Source organism: Gobius niger, assembly GCF_951799975.1.
Source record: "Gobius niger genome assembly, chromosome: 1".
In the NCBI taxonomy this organism is placed as follows: Eukaryota; Metazoa; Chordata; class Actinopteri; order Gobiiformes; family Gobiidae; genus Gobius; species Gobius niger.
In genome coordinates, this window is record NC_136852.1 from 19,605,299 (window position 1) to 19,620,595 (window position 15,297).

The 15,297-nt window shown below is 40.5% G+C and overlaps 3 protein-coding genes across 4 annotated transcripts; 2 read left to right on the forward strand and 1 right to left on the reverse strand.

Annotated features, from left to right (window-relative positions):
• Positions 1–130: 130 nt before the first annotated feature.
• LOC306972705 (ras-related protein Rab-34-like) lies at positions 131–4,383 on the forward strand. Of its 2 annotated transcripts, none has more exons than XM_079569406.1 (11): positions 131–357; positions 701–796; positions 885–976; positions 1,182–1,250; positions 1,908–2,009; positions 2,075–2,139; positions 3,012–3,067; positions 3,215–3,292; positions 3,519–3,609; positions 4,065–4,172; positions 4,249–4,383. In XM_079569406.1, the coding sequence occupies exons 2-11, from the start codon at positions 722–724 to the stop codon at positions 4,314–4,316; spliced, it is 804 nt and encodes a 267-aa protein (XP_079425532.1). In that variant the 5' UTR covers positions 131–357; positions 701–721; the 3' UTR covers positions 4,317–4,383. The 2 variants fall into 2 exon arrangements, with proteins under 2 accessions (XP_079425532.1, XP_079425533.1); XM_079569407.1 differs by having other exon boundaries at positions 1,185–1,250.
• Positions 4,384–4,795: 412 nt separating this feature from the next.
• LOC306972720 (adenine phosphoribosyltransferase) lies at positions 4,796–6,879 on the reverse strand. Its single transcript, XM_079569424.1, has 5 exons — positions 6,714–6,879; positions 6,546–6,639; positions 5,425–5,571; positions 5,036–5,131; positions 4,796–4,973 (listed from the first exon to the last, which is right to left on the reverse strand). Exons 1-5 carry the CDS (start codon positions 6,834–6,836, stop codon positions 4,810–4,812), a joined length of 624 nt encoding a protein of 207 aa, XP_079425550.1. The 5' UTR covers positions 6,837–6,879; the 3' UTR covers positions 4,796–4,809.
• A 3,375-nt stretch (positions 6,880–10,254) lies between these two features.
• Positions 10,255–14,244, forward strand: proca1 (protein interacting with cyclin A1; the record flags this gene model as incomplete). The annotated part of the gene is made up of 5 exons (XM_079556048.1): positions 10,255–10,924; positions 11,002–11,134; positions 11,308–11,442; positions 11,534–12,479; positions 14,224–14,244. Exons 1-5 carry the CDS (start codon positions 10,453–10,455, stop codon positions 14,242–14,244), a joined length of 1,707 nt encoding a protein of 568 aa, XP_079412174.1. The 5' UTR covers positions 10,255–10,452.
• Positions 14,245–15,297: the final 1,053 nt, after the last annotated feature.

Genomic DNA, 15,297 nt, shown 5'->3' on the forward strand with positions numbered 1-15,297 from the left:
GTGTGTGTGTGTGTGTGTGTGTGTGTGTGTGTGTGTGTGTGTGTGTGTGTGTGTGTGTGCGTGTGGTCTGTGCGTCTCCTCTCCAAACAGACTCGGACGCTTCCCATTCTCTCCAGCAGGAGGCGTGCGCGCTGCTCAGACCAAAATCTCAGCAGAAATTCTTCAAACTCCACAGCCCCTTCCCTACCCACGCACGGGACAAACAGCTCCTCTTCAACAACAACTTCCGCGGGTTACCTTCTCTTCTCTTTCATTGTAAAACATCCCTGGAAGTTCACGCCGATGTGACTTGAAGTGACGCTGTTCAAGACAGTCACGAGAAAAGTGTAGACCCTTTTGGAAGGACCCTCTGCGTCGGTAAGTAGCCGATGTATTTAGCAAGAGGCTATTGCGCTTTTTTTAAGTTTCACATCTTTAACCAACACATTTAGAGAAGGCGTTTGGGTAGATGGAGAAAGATGTGCCATAGTGCCAACTTCCAAGTACTTTTTGGGAGGGAGGGCCTTACCATCCATGTTACTTTTACACAAAAGGATCAGTCAGCCACTCTTTGAAGAGGATCAGACAGTTGGCCACTCTGCTTGATATCTTTAAGCTGTGTGGCATCCCCCGTCTTTCTGCTTCTTTCTCATTTCTATCAGACATGACTGACATATTAAGCATGTTTACTAGAGTTGATCTGTCCCTATGCCCTTCACAGTTTCAATCCATTTGTGAGCGGATGTCTGTCCGTGCGTCAGCCATGAGTGTCTTTCCTCCGATCAGACGGGACCGTGTGATCGCTCAGCTCCCCCAGGTACCAGAGCCCCCTCAGCCCCCCCTTTTGTTAATCACAAACATTACGTGTATGCAGCCATGTCAGAACCTGTGTATTCTCATTTCAGTGTCTCAGGAAAGAGGCTGCACTCCACTCAAAAGAGGATTTCAACAATAAAGTTAAGACGGCCTGTCAGGAGCAGCGCACTGGTACTGTGGGGTGAGTAGAACATGGATATAAAACATCCAAAAAATGCTATATGAAACCTATATTATTCTTATTATTCATATGTTATTAGTCCATATGTTTTATAGCAGTAATAATAAAAACAATAATATAATACATGGGACTTGTATAGCGCTTTTAAAGGACCCAAAGACGCTTTACATGGAGCACATATTTCCTCCTTTCATTGTCCTCTCAGCAGATTCAAAATATCGAAGGTCATCGTTGTGGGAGATCTCGCTGTGGGGAAAACCTGTCTGATTAATAGGTGAGTAGCTTAAGTACAGGTCTGTTGATGTATAACTCTGCAGACATGAAGACAATGGGATTTTTCAGTAAACTTCAAAAGGATTTCTTTGAGCAGCCCATATTAAAACTGCCGTACTTCATTTGTGGCAGTGTTAATTTTGACAGCATATTTTAATTTAGTTTTAGTCTTAGTCTTTTGATGAAAATGTAATTCGATTTTAGTCTAGTTTTAGTCAAAAAAATATCTTCAATTTTAGTCTAGTTTTAGTCGACTAAAATTGCAAGTAAATTTAGTCGACTAAATTTAAGACGAATTTAGTCGACTTTGCATTGATCATATTCATTATAATCATATTTAATGTTGTTCCTCTGCTTCATGGAGCTGCTCCACATGAACAAAGCTCAGAGCTGATCCTTTGGCAGTGAATTTAAATGATCTGAGGCTCTTTCAGACGGTCAATAGAAGTTTGGATAATTTTAGTCTCTCCTTTTCATTTTTATTTAGTCTTATTTTAGTCGACTAAAATATCTGGACATTTTAGTCATAGTTTTAGTCTCATGAAAAACTTTTAATTTAGTTTTAGTCCAATTTTAGTCGTCAAAAATAACACTTTGACTAAAATTAAGACTAAATATTTTAGCCGACGAAATTAACACTGATTTGTGGTTATTTTAGATTTTGTAAAGACACCTTTGACAAGAACTATAAAGCCACAATCGGTGTTGACTTTGAGATGGAGCGGTTTGAGGTGCTGGGCGTCCCCTTCAGCCTGCAGCTGTAAGTAAATGAGTCATTTAAATCGACCATTGAACAATTCAGCTCAGTTTGTCTCGTGTTCACAGCTGGGACACTGCAGGCCAAGAGAGGTTCAAGTGCATCGCGTCTACTTATTACAGAGGTGCCCAGGGTGAGGACATAATAGTCAAAATGGACGACACCAAAACTGATAAGTTAAAGGAATAGGCCACCGTTTTTACATGCTGAGATATGTTCTTACCTTAGCTTTGACGAGTTCTTTAGGACCTGTCTGATCTTCACCTGTGCCTTCAGTCACGTAAACACAGCGCAGACGGCGTTAGCATTTAGCCTCTCCCTCTCTCCACTATAGCTCCAAAACAGGTCAAGATAGAAGCTACCAAGCTCTTCCACGTTTTCCCTATTTAAATATGGTTACGTGAAGTGTTACACTACAAAGTATAATTACACAAAATTAAAGAATGTGGATTTTCTAAGCGGATAAAAGGGGGAACTATATTGTAAGGCGTAATAATACCAGGAGTAGTTTGGCATCCGCACAGTAAAGTGAAGATTACTGCGCAGTAAAGTGAAGATTACTGCGCAGTAAAGTGAAGATTACTGCGCGGATTTCGAACTACTCCTGGTACACCTTACAATATAGTTCCCCCTTTTATCCGCTTAGAAAATCCACATTGTTTAATTTTGTGTAATTATACTTTGTAGTGTAACACTTCACGTAACCATATTTAAATAACGTGGAAGAGCTTGGTAGCTTCTATCTTGACCTGTTTTGGAGCTATAGAGGAGAGCAGGAGAGGCTAAATGCTAACGCCGTCTGCGCTGTGTTTACGTGACTGAAGGCACGGGTGAAGATCAGACAGGTCCTAAAGAACTCGTCAAAGCTAAGGTAAGAACATATCTCAGTATGTAAAAACGGTGGCCTATTCCTTTAAGCTGATATAGATTTAGATATTTTAGAAAGTGCTTTATTTTTTTATTTTTTCTATAATTTTAGCCATAATTAAATATACTTTGTTGCAGTTGTTATAATTACGTTCGATTTGACTGACGTCGCTTCGTTGGATCACACAAGGCAAGTTAAATGTATTCTGGCACCGCACTTTAGTAATCACTATAGTTTTGAACATTTCCCTCTGTATATTGATATATGTAAAGTTCTAAAAAGGTCTCAAATTTCACAAAATGCATGCACACTATTACAGATTTGTCATGTTTGCAGACAGTGGCTCGAAGACGCATTGAAGGAGAACGACCCAACTAGCGTCCAGCTCTTTATCGTCGGGACAAAGAAAGACCTGAGTGTATGTTTAACACAGAGGCACAAACACTGGACTTTACTAGAGTCAGATGTGAACTGTTTTGGGTCTGTGCCAGTTGCGCGGCGTTCGTCCTGGCTCAACCCTCAGGAATGTGCTTCCTCTGGCAGCAAACCCCAAAGTATTTGTAAAACTGGGTCACTGGATGGGCACGTTGAGCTGGAGTCACTTTATTGTTGGTTCCCATAGTAACTTCTTTGTCTCTTTACAGTCACCGGCGCAGTACGCTCAAATAGAACAAGATGCTCTTAAAATCGCACAGGAGATGAGCGCCGAGTATTGGGCTGTTTCATCGCTCACGGGTGAGTCTGGATGTGAATACATGGAAAACTCATTTAGCTTAACATTTTTAATTAGTAATTATTTTAAACATTTGACATTGCTGATTTCAATCACAAACTTGCTACAGTTTGGGTTAATTTCCTCAAAGAAACAATTTGTAAAAATATAAAATGAAAATAACTGAATTAAATTATATTCACGTCTCAAAAATGAGTAGACTCAAGGAAACAATGTAATGCATGTTATATAGTTAAAAATTGGTAAAATAGACATTTTAACATTCAGTATTTTTCATCCTTGTAGCACCTAATATGGTATTATTAAGTTTGTTATTGAAAGAAAAAAAAACATTATATTCACCTTCATATAACTGTAATTGTTTTCAAACTCGAGTAGTAGTTTAATCTATCGATAGCAATGACTTGTTTTTAAAGCCTGAAGCTATGCCTGTATGCAGAATGTGTTTGTTTTTTAGGTGAAAATGTAAAGGAGTTCTTCTTTCGAGTGGCGTCTTTGGCATTTGAGATGAACGTTCTTGCAGAACTGGAGAAAAGTGGGTCGAGACAAATTGGAGATGTCGTCAGTAAGTGTTCATAAAAAAGTGCTGTGCACGGCTCACATAGAATTAAACATGCTAACTTTTACTGTCATCTATTTAGGAATAAACAGCAACTCCAGTAATCTATACAATACGTCAAAGAAGAAACAGTCGAGCTGCTGTCAGTGAGAAACTGCGATGGTACAAATATAAAGGTCTGTGGAAAGTAACTGGTCTGTGCACACCGGAGGAGTCTGACCAAATTCACTTTTTCCTTTGGCCTTGGACTATTCCATGAGCTGTACATTTTTGTGGTCTTGCACAGTTTTATTTGTCTTTAATAACCCCGCAATTACACAGTATTCAAATTAGTTACGTTTAAAAGACATTTCGTCACAGACTGACTGTAGCTGCTGGTATTATTGGGTAGAGCTGTAATGTTTACGACAATATAATATGCTGCTGATGTTAATTGCATCCTTGATATATGTACTTAATGGTACATTGTACTATTTTTTTAAATGTCCTATTACATTTCAATATTAATTGGTTTGATTTGTAGTATTAAAAGGGATTTACTGTATATTATTTAAAGATGCCAAAGCCAGCAACAGTGTTGTTTATCTACATGCATTGCAATGCATTTTTGAATTAAAATATTTCTGTACAAAAAGTATGATTTTCATTTACAAAATTCACAGTTATAGAATGTTAAAGCCTTGAAAGAGTTGAGATATTTTTGGTCAATTTGGCCCTGAAGCTCCTCTGGGATACAGTGCGAAAACTTGTACTTTTCCTTAATCCACTTTCCTCCTTCGGTGTTTTCAATAGCAACCGCTGCAACACCTAAAACAAAAACAAGTTACAATGTACATAAACACAGTAGTTAACCTACTTTACTGACTGACCGACTACAGTGCCTCCTAGTCTCTCCACCAGCTCAATCGCAGCCTTCATAGTTCCTCCAGTTTCTATCCATTGGTCCACCAACAGCACTCTGATACCTGAATCAACACCAGAGCACCAAGAATTCATTTAGCCTACTTAAAAATACACTAGAGGGCGCTGTTGTTACATAAATGACAAGGCAACAGACTTTATATTGTGACGTCTTTTGATTAGTAAAGTTTAAAATATTTTACTGACATCCTAAATGCATTGTTATTATTTTTTCTAAATGCATCTCATGATGGCTCATGATTTCTCATGGAGCCTACTTTCTAAACAATGGCAGTTGTCTAAACACTTGTGTGTGAGAGGTTTGACGTTTGTAAGAGGGTAAAAAGTCAAGTTTAACCTGGCTTGAGCACATCCATCCGCATTTCCATTCTCTTCTCTCTGCCTGAGTAGTCGCTGTAGTTTTGACCCTGCGTCTCAACACACAAGTGTCCTGCTTTACGTATTGTCAAAAATCCTTTTCCAAGGGTTGTGGCAACACATGCACCTGAAACAAGCAGATTTGTTGGTTTCCATACAGTGGGTTCTGGTTTTAACCTCTTGTTAGTAATTTTTGAAAATGGGCCGTCATTTATGAAGAAAGACAGGTGCCAGACAGTACGTAAGCAAATAACCATTTGAAATAAGAGCCCAAAATCTGAAATGTAAATGAAAGAATGAATAAAATTAAGCACACATTATTGCACACCCTAAGTCTATTACCTTATAATATCACATTGAAACAGGAATTTGAAAAAAATAATGAAAAACAAGTTCCGACCCTATAAATCACCGGCCCCAGCGTCATCCCATTACTCTCAGCCACAGTTTGTGCTGTGACATTCACAAATATAATATAGTTTTGAGCTAAATTCCATTCATTGCCCCAACACAGAAAGGTATACAAGCCTATATTAAACAGTGTTGGTGGTAACGTGTTACAAAAGTAACGAGTTACAAAAATATATTACTTTTAAATTTTAAAGTAACTAAGGAATATAACCTTTTACTCAAGAAAAATAGGGTAATATAGACGAGACAATGGGGATAGAGATGGAAAAGGAAATCTTTGACTACTTTTCTGAGTGGCATTATTACTATTTTCAGTTTATATTTTGTCAAAGTAACTCAAAAGTAACTCAGCTACATTTATGAAACAGTAATATGTAATACAATGATCACTAATATTGAATATATTACAATTTTAAAGTAACTTGCCCACGATAATAAATATATATATTTATAACATTTTCAGAATGTAAAAATATATGTTTGTATTTTTAATCCGACTTCAATTTACAAACATAGAGCTACATGGAGGAAACTTGAAAACTTCCAGAACCTACTGGTACTTGTGACTCGAGTGTATCGGGAGAAGCCACGAGGCAAACTAAATTTAGAATATGGGCTAAGTTACCGCTGACCTTTACTGGATGCTTAACACAACCAGTTAGTATACACATAATATTAATGTTTAATTACCAAGAATGAAGCCCATTGCATCAATCCCTGCAACAATGTCAATGCTCTCTTCATGGAACGGGCTGAGGAGGTCTTTGACACAGTCTGCAAGAGCCTGAACAGAACAGACAGAAGACAAAGTACAGCACCAAAGCAAAGCTGTTCAATTCACAAGGAGCACTATTTTACCTGCGAGTTACAATAGAGTCTGGAGGGGTCGAGCCAGGCAAAAGCCGGTCCTTTTGTGTTTGGTGCCATCAGAGAAAGATACCATCCTTTAGTCCTGTCTGCAGGAACAGCCAGTGCGTCCATTTGAAACAAAGCAGAGTGCAGTTTGAGGGTGACAGTGACGGGATTGAACTACAGTGTATGTGAGGAGCTGCGAGAGAGCATGGGTCGAGTTGCTGGACGGGATGGGAGGGGGCTCAATGTATTTACTTATTCTCAATCTTTCCGACGCTGCAGGATTTTTATTTACTTTTTGAAGTCTGTAGTGCATTCCACTTTTGATATTGTGTTTAATAGTCTCTCTTTGAAATAAAATTATCAAACAGAAGTAAATATGATTAAATAATTTGCCACCAGAGTATGGAATGAAGGATTATTATTATTATTATTGTTGTTGTTATTATTATTATTATTATTATTATTATTATTATTATTATTATTATTATTATTATTATTATTATTATTATTATTATTATTATTATTATTATTATTATTTATTATTAACAATGATCAGTGTCATAGTGTTGCTGTTGCTTAGAATTCATATTCTAACAGGACTTTCCAGCCAGTAGCTCTCTAGCCTCTCCAGCTTTCAACATTTTTGCCTAAGTTTGTTGAGTCAATTCTTGGCGAAACAACTATTGTATCATTGACTCACATTTGTGCACCAAATTAGTTTGGACATGTTGGACAAAATCTGCAAACATTTACAGTGGGAGGAACCGTACACTATTAAACTTTGGTTTGCGAAAGAGCACTTTTAATGCTCGACTGCACTGGTGCAGGGAGAATCATGGTGTGGAGCTGTTTAGTTGCCTCAGGACCTGGGCAACTTGCTGTCATCAATGGAAAAATGCAGGCACGTGCACAGATAGAGCCCAGTTGCCCTTTTGTCTTGGTTGAGCACCTGCCTCTCAAAATGTCTGTGCACGCCACTGGAAAAATGAATTCACAAGTTTATCAAGACATTTTGCTGAAAAACCTGAGACATTCACAACAGCATGGAATAAATAAGTGAACCATTGTATTTAATAGTTGCTAATCCTTCTTTTGCAGCAATAACTGCTTTTCGGCAGATTAGACGCTCACAACGATCAGGATGAATCTTAGACCATTCCTCTTTTCAAAACTGCTGTAGTTCGGTGAGATTCAGGGGGTGTAGTTACTTATTCCTCCCTGTCCTGTGAATGTTTACATATTATGGCCAATAAAAACATGATAAATGTAAATGTTTGGGTGGTGTTAGTTTAAGCAGACACTGTTTAATCATTCTTATGATTTTGATGAAGATCAAACCACATTTCTGATAAATTTAGGCAGAAATGTAAGAATTTCCAAACAGTACTCACTTTTTCCTCCCATAGGTGACTCCATTAATTAATTTTCTTTGTGTTGAAATATGGTAAATGGTAAATGGTCTCAACTTATATAGCGCTTTTCCACCTACATTAGGCACTCAAAGCGCTTTACAGCAAGGATCCACTCACCCATTCATACTCTCATTCATACACCAATGTACGCAGACACTGGGGGCAATGTGGGTGAAGTGTCTTGCCCAAGGACACAACGACAATGTGCACTTCCAGGAGGTGGGATTCGAACCCCCGACCTTCCGATCATGAGACGACCCGCTCTACCATCTGCGCCACTGTCGCCCCAAATATCATCTTGGGTACTTCCTGTCCAGGATATACTGTGCCCAAGTCCCATAATTATCCCAAAGCAAAGTAGATATGTTTGTATTTCATAAAAGTAGCTCACAGGAATTAAAAGGTTGGAGAATCCTGCTTAAGCACACCACAACCAGTACTAAAGTAACCTACTCCATGTACATATTTTTAGTGGTAGGGGAAAGCTGAGTACCCGGAGGAAACCTACGCAGACACGGGGAGAACATGCAAACTCCACATAGAAAGGTCACGTCCAGGTGGGAATGGAACCTCTTGCAGTGAGGCATGAGCGCTAACTGCATCACCAATCACCACCATCATTTCCACAACAAATTGTTGAAGTGATAAAGTGTGTGCATATTAAAAAAATCAGTTTAGGCCCTACATGTTTCTCACAGCGTTTACTGATGTTAATAAGTTCTAATCTTTGCTGACATTACTTTGTTTTGACTCAGCAGAAGAGCACTCTAAAGGCTGTTCTCATATTCGCAGTTACACAAGTTAAATCCACAATTCCAACTCTAGGGGTCAAATCTCACTTTTAAACAAACCACTGTGAGAAATCCCATCCTACTCTGCAGATTTCCAGCTGAGTATTCACCTGATCCTAGTAACAATGGCACTTTCTCACAACCTGGTCCTGTAGCAGTGAACTCGATGAACTGGGTGACCCGCATTTTATGTTTCAAAATGCCCAATTAGAAGCAGATCTTATTGTGTTTATAAAGATGTCTGTGTCTATCTGCTAAAATGCCTTTTCTTTGTAATATGATATGATGTGGTAATGTACAGTATACAAATGATCACAACGGGCTCCACAATGTTAAACTTAACCTCATTTGACAGCAGGGGGCGCAGTTTCGCATACACTTCCGTGACAAACTTCTGGATAAGTGCACATATTTCTGTAAATTTAAAGTTTAATCTGCGTGTAGTCAAAAGATTTCTCATGCATGAGAATATCCACAGAGGCAAGACAAAACACAATGCCCTCTTTCCCCCCCCCAAACCTCTCAAGGTCAATGAACTTTTTTTTTCTTTCTTCCGCAAATCGAATGGTGCATCTGGTGATTTTGCATCATTACTCTCCGCCTTCTAGCAATCGGATTTCAGTGCCTTGAGTAGTGTGGATCCCCGCCTCTCGGGCTCAGAGTTTAGCCCAACCATGTGACTAAACTCTCGGCTGATTAGAAAGCCCACCTGACCCTCGCTTTTTACCATTTAAGCCTACACTTGCAACGATAACGGGCGCATCACTCTAAATCCCCACAATAGAACAGGGCAGGTTACTTCAAGGAACATTAGTAACCCCAGAAGCGCGGGTTGTAGCCTGTAATCGTGTCTAGTCACATGCAACTGAAAGCTGCCAAGTTACTGGGCGCTCCCATATCCTGCCACAATGACAGAGTTTCTTTCATCTGACCGCGCTCTTGTGTCTTTCTCCGCCTCCCTGGCCTGCAGGACAGCAGCTATTGCGTGCAGTAGGTTTGGCCAACTTTTATCCACATTCCACAGTGAAAGAGTTGTGACTATGTATTGTAATTTGGGTCACCTCATTGATTCTGAGTCTGTTTTGTGGCACTTGAAAGATGTCCAATCTCCTGGGTTGGTACAGTCACCCCATGCCTGTTGCTATGGCAAATGGCCCCGAGTTCCAAACTCCTCTATGCATGTTCCCAAAGTAAATCTCCGCTTTGTAGAGGACGCACAATAAGCTGGGGGAGGAGAGGTAACTAGCGGTCATATGATCAAGTCCGTGCTCCACACAAACCCCACATTAACCCTCGCCTTTCTGGGGGTCTTGTGGCTTAGGGGCTTACTTCATATGAATAAAGCAGGTGTCGTGTAGTAGTTACAAGACGGAGAACGGTGTTGAATCTAGAGGTTAACTTGCCGACTCCTCCCCGTGACACTGCTGTATTAATAATCGGACCACCGCAGCTTCTTCACAAGTAGGAGGGAACCGGACCCCGCGGGCCAAGAGAGGAGCTGTCTCCTTTGGTGGTGCTGAAAGTACCGCTGAGCGCATCATGTGGTCGGTCCTGCTGGTCTTTCTGTCCTCTCTGGACAGAAATTTGGTAAAAGGAGCGAGCAGTGCGCTGGACGCAAAAAAGCCGAACAAAGAAACGTTTTGCGCCAAAGTGTCTTCTGTTGAGGACAAGTTTCTGTATGAGGTGTCGGACGGAGTGGAGGTGGTGCGCTCGCTGGTGACAACGGCAGGGACGCTCGTTCACTGCGCTATTACCGGGAACTCAGCGCAGGTGATGTCTTTTACGCGCGAGTGCATTCCAGGACCCAGAGATGGCACAGAGGCGCAGAAAATTCAGGTGCCCTATGAGCGGTTGGATGAAGCCAGACAGCTGTGCGAGCGCTTCACAAAAAAGTTCCAGCAAAACAGTGAGCACATGGATCAAATGCATAGACGAGCCAAGCGTGGATTCACGTATCCCGGGACGCTGTGGTGTGGAGCGGGGAACATGGCGGACAATTACAATCAGCTGGGTACGGTGTAATCACACATTCTAAGCAGGATGAGCGTGAATATGTGTGCATTGATTCACAGTTGCTCGATTTTGCAGGTGACTTTGCAAAGACTGACAGCTGCTGTCGAACCCACGACCATTGTCCTCACGTCATCCACACCTTTTCCTCCAACTATGGCTACACAAACTTCAAGTGGCACTCCATCTCTCACTGCGATTGCGATGAAGCGTAAGTTATATGTAACTTTTTTTTTTTAGTTTAAAAGCCCAAATTCGCTCCACAAAAATAATATATACATATATTAAGAGAGAAAATAAATATGACCCTCAATTCTTTATTATTTTTTCTGGAGTTGCAAATAATTTCTTCACTTAAATATGAAACTTTTTGTGTGTGTGCAGGCTCAAAGCATGTCTGAGGAAAGTGAACGACACTTCTTCCAGGATTGTTGGCCAAGCTTTCTTTAATGTGATTGAGGCTCCGTGCTTTCATTTCGCGTATGAAGAGCAATGTGTAGAGCGCCACTGGTATGGCCTGTAAGTATGAAATCTCTCTTTAAGGAGATTTGCTGCGCTGCATACTTTTGTTTGACTTTATGGCAAATTAACAATGCACTCTGTGTCATAGGTGTAAAAAAATTGAGAAACGTCCCATTGCGGTGCTCAAAGAGGCTGTCCCATATGACTTTGGTGGTATTGATGTCATTGATGAGCTAACAGTGGCTCCTTCCAGGAAAAAAGATTCCAATATAAGTGGAGAGAAGGTGCAACCTGAGATAACCACACAGTCTCCAGTGTCTCAACCCAGCAGCCCAGAGGAGCCTTCTCTCAGAAACGTAGTGACTGCAGCAGAGGACTTCATCAAAGTCCTGGCCACTGTGTCCACTTCACAGAGCTCCACGACTGACTCTGACAAAGATGACACAGACTCAAAGAAAAAGAAGGCCTCTGAGAAGAAAAAGAAATCTAAAAAGACAAGAGGGAAAGGTCGGAAGAAGAAGAAGAAGCAGGAGGCTGTGGTGAAAATTGAAGACAGTGGTGCTGTTCCCCTGTCCAGTCCCAAAGCTGAGAAAGCCATGAGCCTGAGTAACTTTATCAGTGAGTCACAGTCGCCTGAGCAGCTCGGTAGACCATCCATCAAGGTGAATGAGAGCGAATACAAGCTGGGAGGCAAAGAGGAAGCATCCAATGAAGTCATGAAAGATGCACCAGCTCTGGACGAGGAGGCCGATTCTATTACACCACCAAACCCCACCAAGAAGAAACCAGCAAAAAACTATTTCCTCTCCACAGCATCTAGTCCAACGAGTTTACGCAAGGAAAAAAGGAAGTGGTTAAAGAACAGATCGACAAATCTCAATGTGCACATGAGTCCAATTGACATCCCAAAAGTCAAAAGGAACAGGTCAAAGCTGAGGCAGAACAAGGAGGAGAGGAAAAAAAGACTGAAAGCGAGTGCAGCTTCTGCCTCAGCAGTGAATGAAAATGTTGAGGACAGTTTTTTGAAAGAAGGCAACACTCCTCTGACAACCCCTCCAAAGCAGCAGTTGTCGCCAGAGGCAGATGGAGGCAGGGTCACGCCCGCTTACCCTTCATTTAGTGTGCTGAAAAGACAAAGGCAAAGGTCAAAAGAGAAAGGAATCACTAAGAAAAAGAGAAAAGGTTTAACTTTAAATGAACAATTATCTCAAATAAATGTGGAAGAAGCTATTCTCCCAACTCCCACTGGCACTCTGATCAGTCCTGCAGTTACCACCACAGAAAGCTGGTTCACAGTGGACACTCAAACTACCGCAAAATGGCAGATTTTTACCTCCACAACAAGCAAACCGTCTGTCAACACAAAGGGACTTCTGAACAAAAGGCGTGGAAAGACAAAACATAATAAAGCCCAGTCCTCTGCTTTAAGGGGTCCCAGAGCAATGACAGTTCAAAGACGCCCCACCAAACCCACTGCTGGTACAGGTGCTTTACTGGCAACTGATAGCTCTGTCCAGTCACCTCAACCCACAACCACCGCCGCCAACACTGCCCTCAGCCCCATGCAGCTAACCATTGAAAAAGTGAAAGAACAATTTGAGAGAAAGAGAAAAAGGAAATTAGCTGTGTTATTCCGTCATTAGTAGCTCCTACAGTGCAATGCTGCATATATTTAAAACTGTGTGATTTAACAAATCAAAATGTAGTGTTTTTTTCTGGCACCTTTTAAAAGGTAGAAGTAGAAATATGGTCGATTATATCTCAACAATCAAGCTTTCAGTACTGTATTCTTGCATGTCTATAATAAAATTATGCAAATGCACTATTTGTGTATGTTTTATATTTTATATAAATTGATTATATGCATAAACCATATTGTGCATTTATTTGTTGAGCTCTATTAATGATTAAACAACAGTAACATTACAACCTTATTAGCCATAATAAACATTCAGTTTGTCAGTGCTGGAGCATTGGGGCTCAATACGTGATATAATAAAGTAATGTTAAGTAAATATTAATTTATGGATTGTTAATGTGGATCAATAGAGAGTGAGTTCATCTGCAGCATGACACTTAGCCTATTTGCAGTCAGGTCCATACATATAATATAAAATACATAAAAAAACAACAAAGATGTGCTTAAACTGCAAACTTTCAGCTTTAATTTGAGGCTTTTTACATCCAAATCAGATGAACGCTGTAGGAATGACAATGACGCTGTAGGAATGACAAGCGTATGTGAGCCTCCCACTTTTCAAGGGACCAAAAGTAATGGGACAAAGTAGCAATTATAAACCAAATGTATTCCTTTTTAATATTTGGTTGCAAATCCTTTGCAGTCAATTACAGCCTGAAGTCTAGAAGGCATAGACATCACTAGACGCTGGGTTTCATCCCTGGTGATGCTCTGCCAGGCCTCTAAATGTCTCCAGTTCCTGCTTGTTATAGGGACATTTTCCCTTCAGTTTTGTCTTCAGCCAGTGAAATGCTGCTCAATTGCATTCATAACAGACTTGGCCATTAAATAACATTTCACTTCTTTGCCTCAAAAAGCCCTTTGTTGGCTTTGGCAGTAGCTTTGGGTCATTGTCCATCTGTACTGTGAAGCGGCGTCCAAGCATTTGGCTGAATATGAGCACATAATATTGCCCCATTCGCTTCAGAATTCCCCCGGCTGCTTTTAACAACAGTCACATCATCAATAAATACAAGGGAACCAGTTTCATTGGCCCAAACAAGTCCATGTCATGATGCTGCACCACCATGTTTCACTGATGAGGTATTTTTTCTTCCAATCACTCTGGTACAAGTTGATCTTTGTCTCTTCTGTCCTAGGATGTTGTTTCAAAACTGTAAAGGCTTTTTCTAGGTGTTTTTGGCAAACTCTAATCAGCCTCCTGTTTTTGCAACTCACTAGTGGTTTACACCTTGTGGTTAATCATCTGTATTCTCTCTGGTGAAGTCTTCTCTTGATTGTTGACTTTGACACACACCACCTTCTGTAGAGTGTTTTTGATTCGATCTATAGTTATGAAGGGGGTCTCTTCACCGGGGAAAGAATCCTTTGGTCATTCACCACATTTGTCATCCATGGTCTTCTGGGTCTTTTGGTGTTGTTGAGCTGAACGGTGTTTTTTCTTTTTCATAATGTTCCAAACTGGTGATTTGGCCATGCCTAATATGTTTGCTATCTCTCTAAAGGGTTTCTTTTGATTTTACTAATGGCTTGCTTCATTGATAGTGATAACTCTTCAATTCATATTGAGAATTAACAGCAGCAGTATCCAAAATGCAAATATCACACTTGAAATGAACTCTGGACCTCTCATCTGTTCCTTACAAACGGGATAATGAGAGAAGAGCAGACACCAGGCCTTGGAACAGCTGAGCAGCCGCTTGTCCCATTACTTATGGTCCCTTGAAAAGTGTAAGGTACACATAAAAATGCTTGTAATTCCTGCACAGTTTACTATTTACATCCAGATCGGATTTAAATAGTCTCAAACGAAAGCTGAACATCTGCAATTTAAGCACATCTTTGTTTGTGATGGTTAGAGCCACAAACAAAAGAATAGTGTCGATGTCCCAATATTTATGGACCTGACTGTAAGCCTATAGCAAAGCCGATTTCCTTGACAGAGAACTGAGGATTTTTGCATACTTTATTAGCCTGGTTTGGTCACATTCTGTGTGCAGATTAAACACCCTCTTTGCCCCCACCCCTGACCACTGCACCACCTGGTCCCAAAGGAGTTGGCTGAAATCCTTGACGTCAGCTGACTTCCACATGATTGCATAAGAGGCCACTAATCAATATGCAGCATCACAAAAAGATGCATGTATCACAATTACTACATTTTTATTAGAATGCAACAAAACTTAAGGATGTAATCGCACATTTTTTTGCGC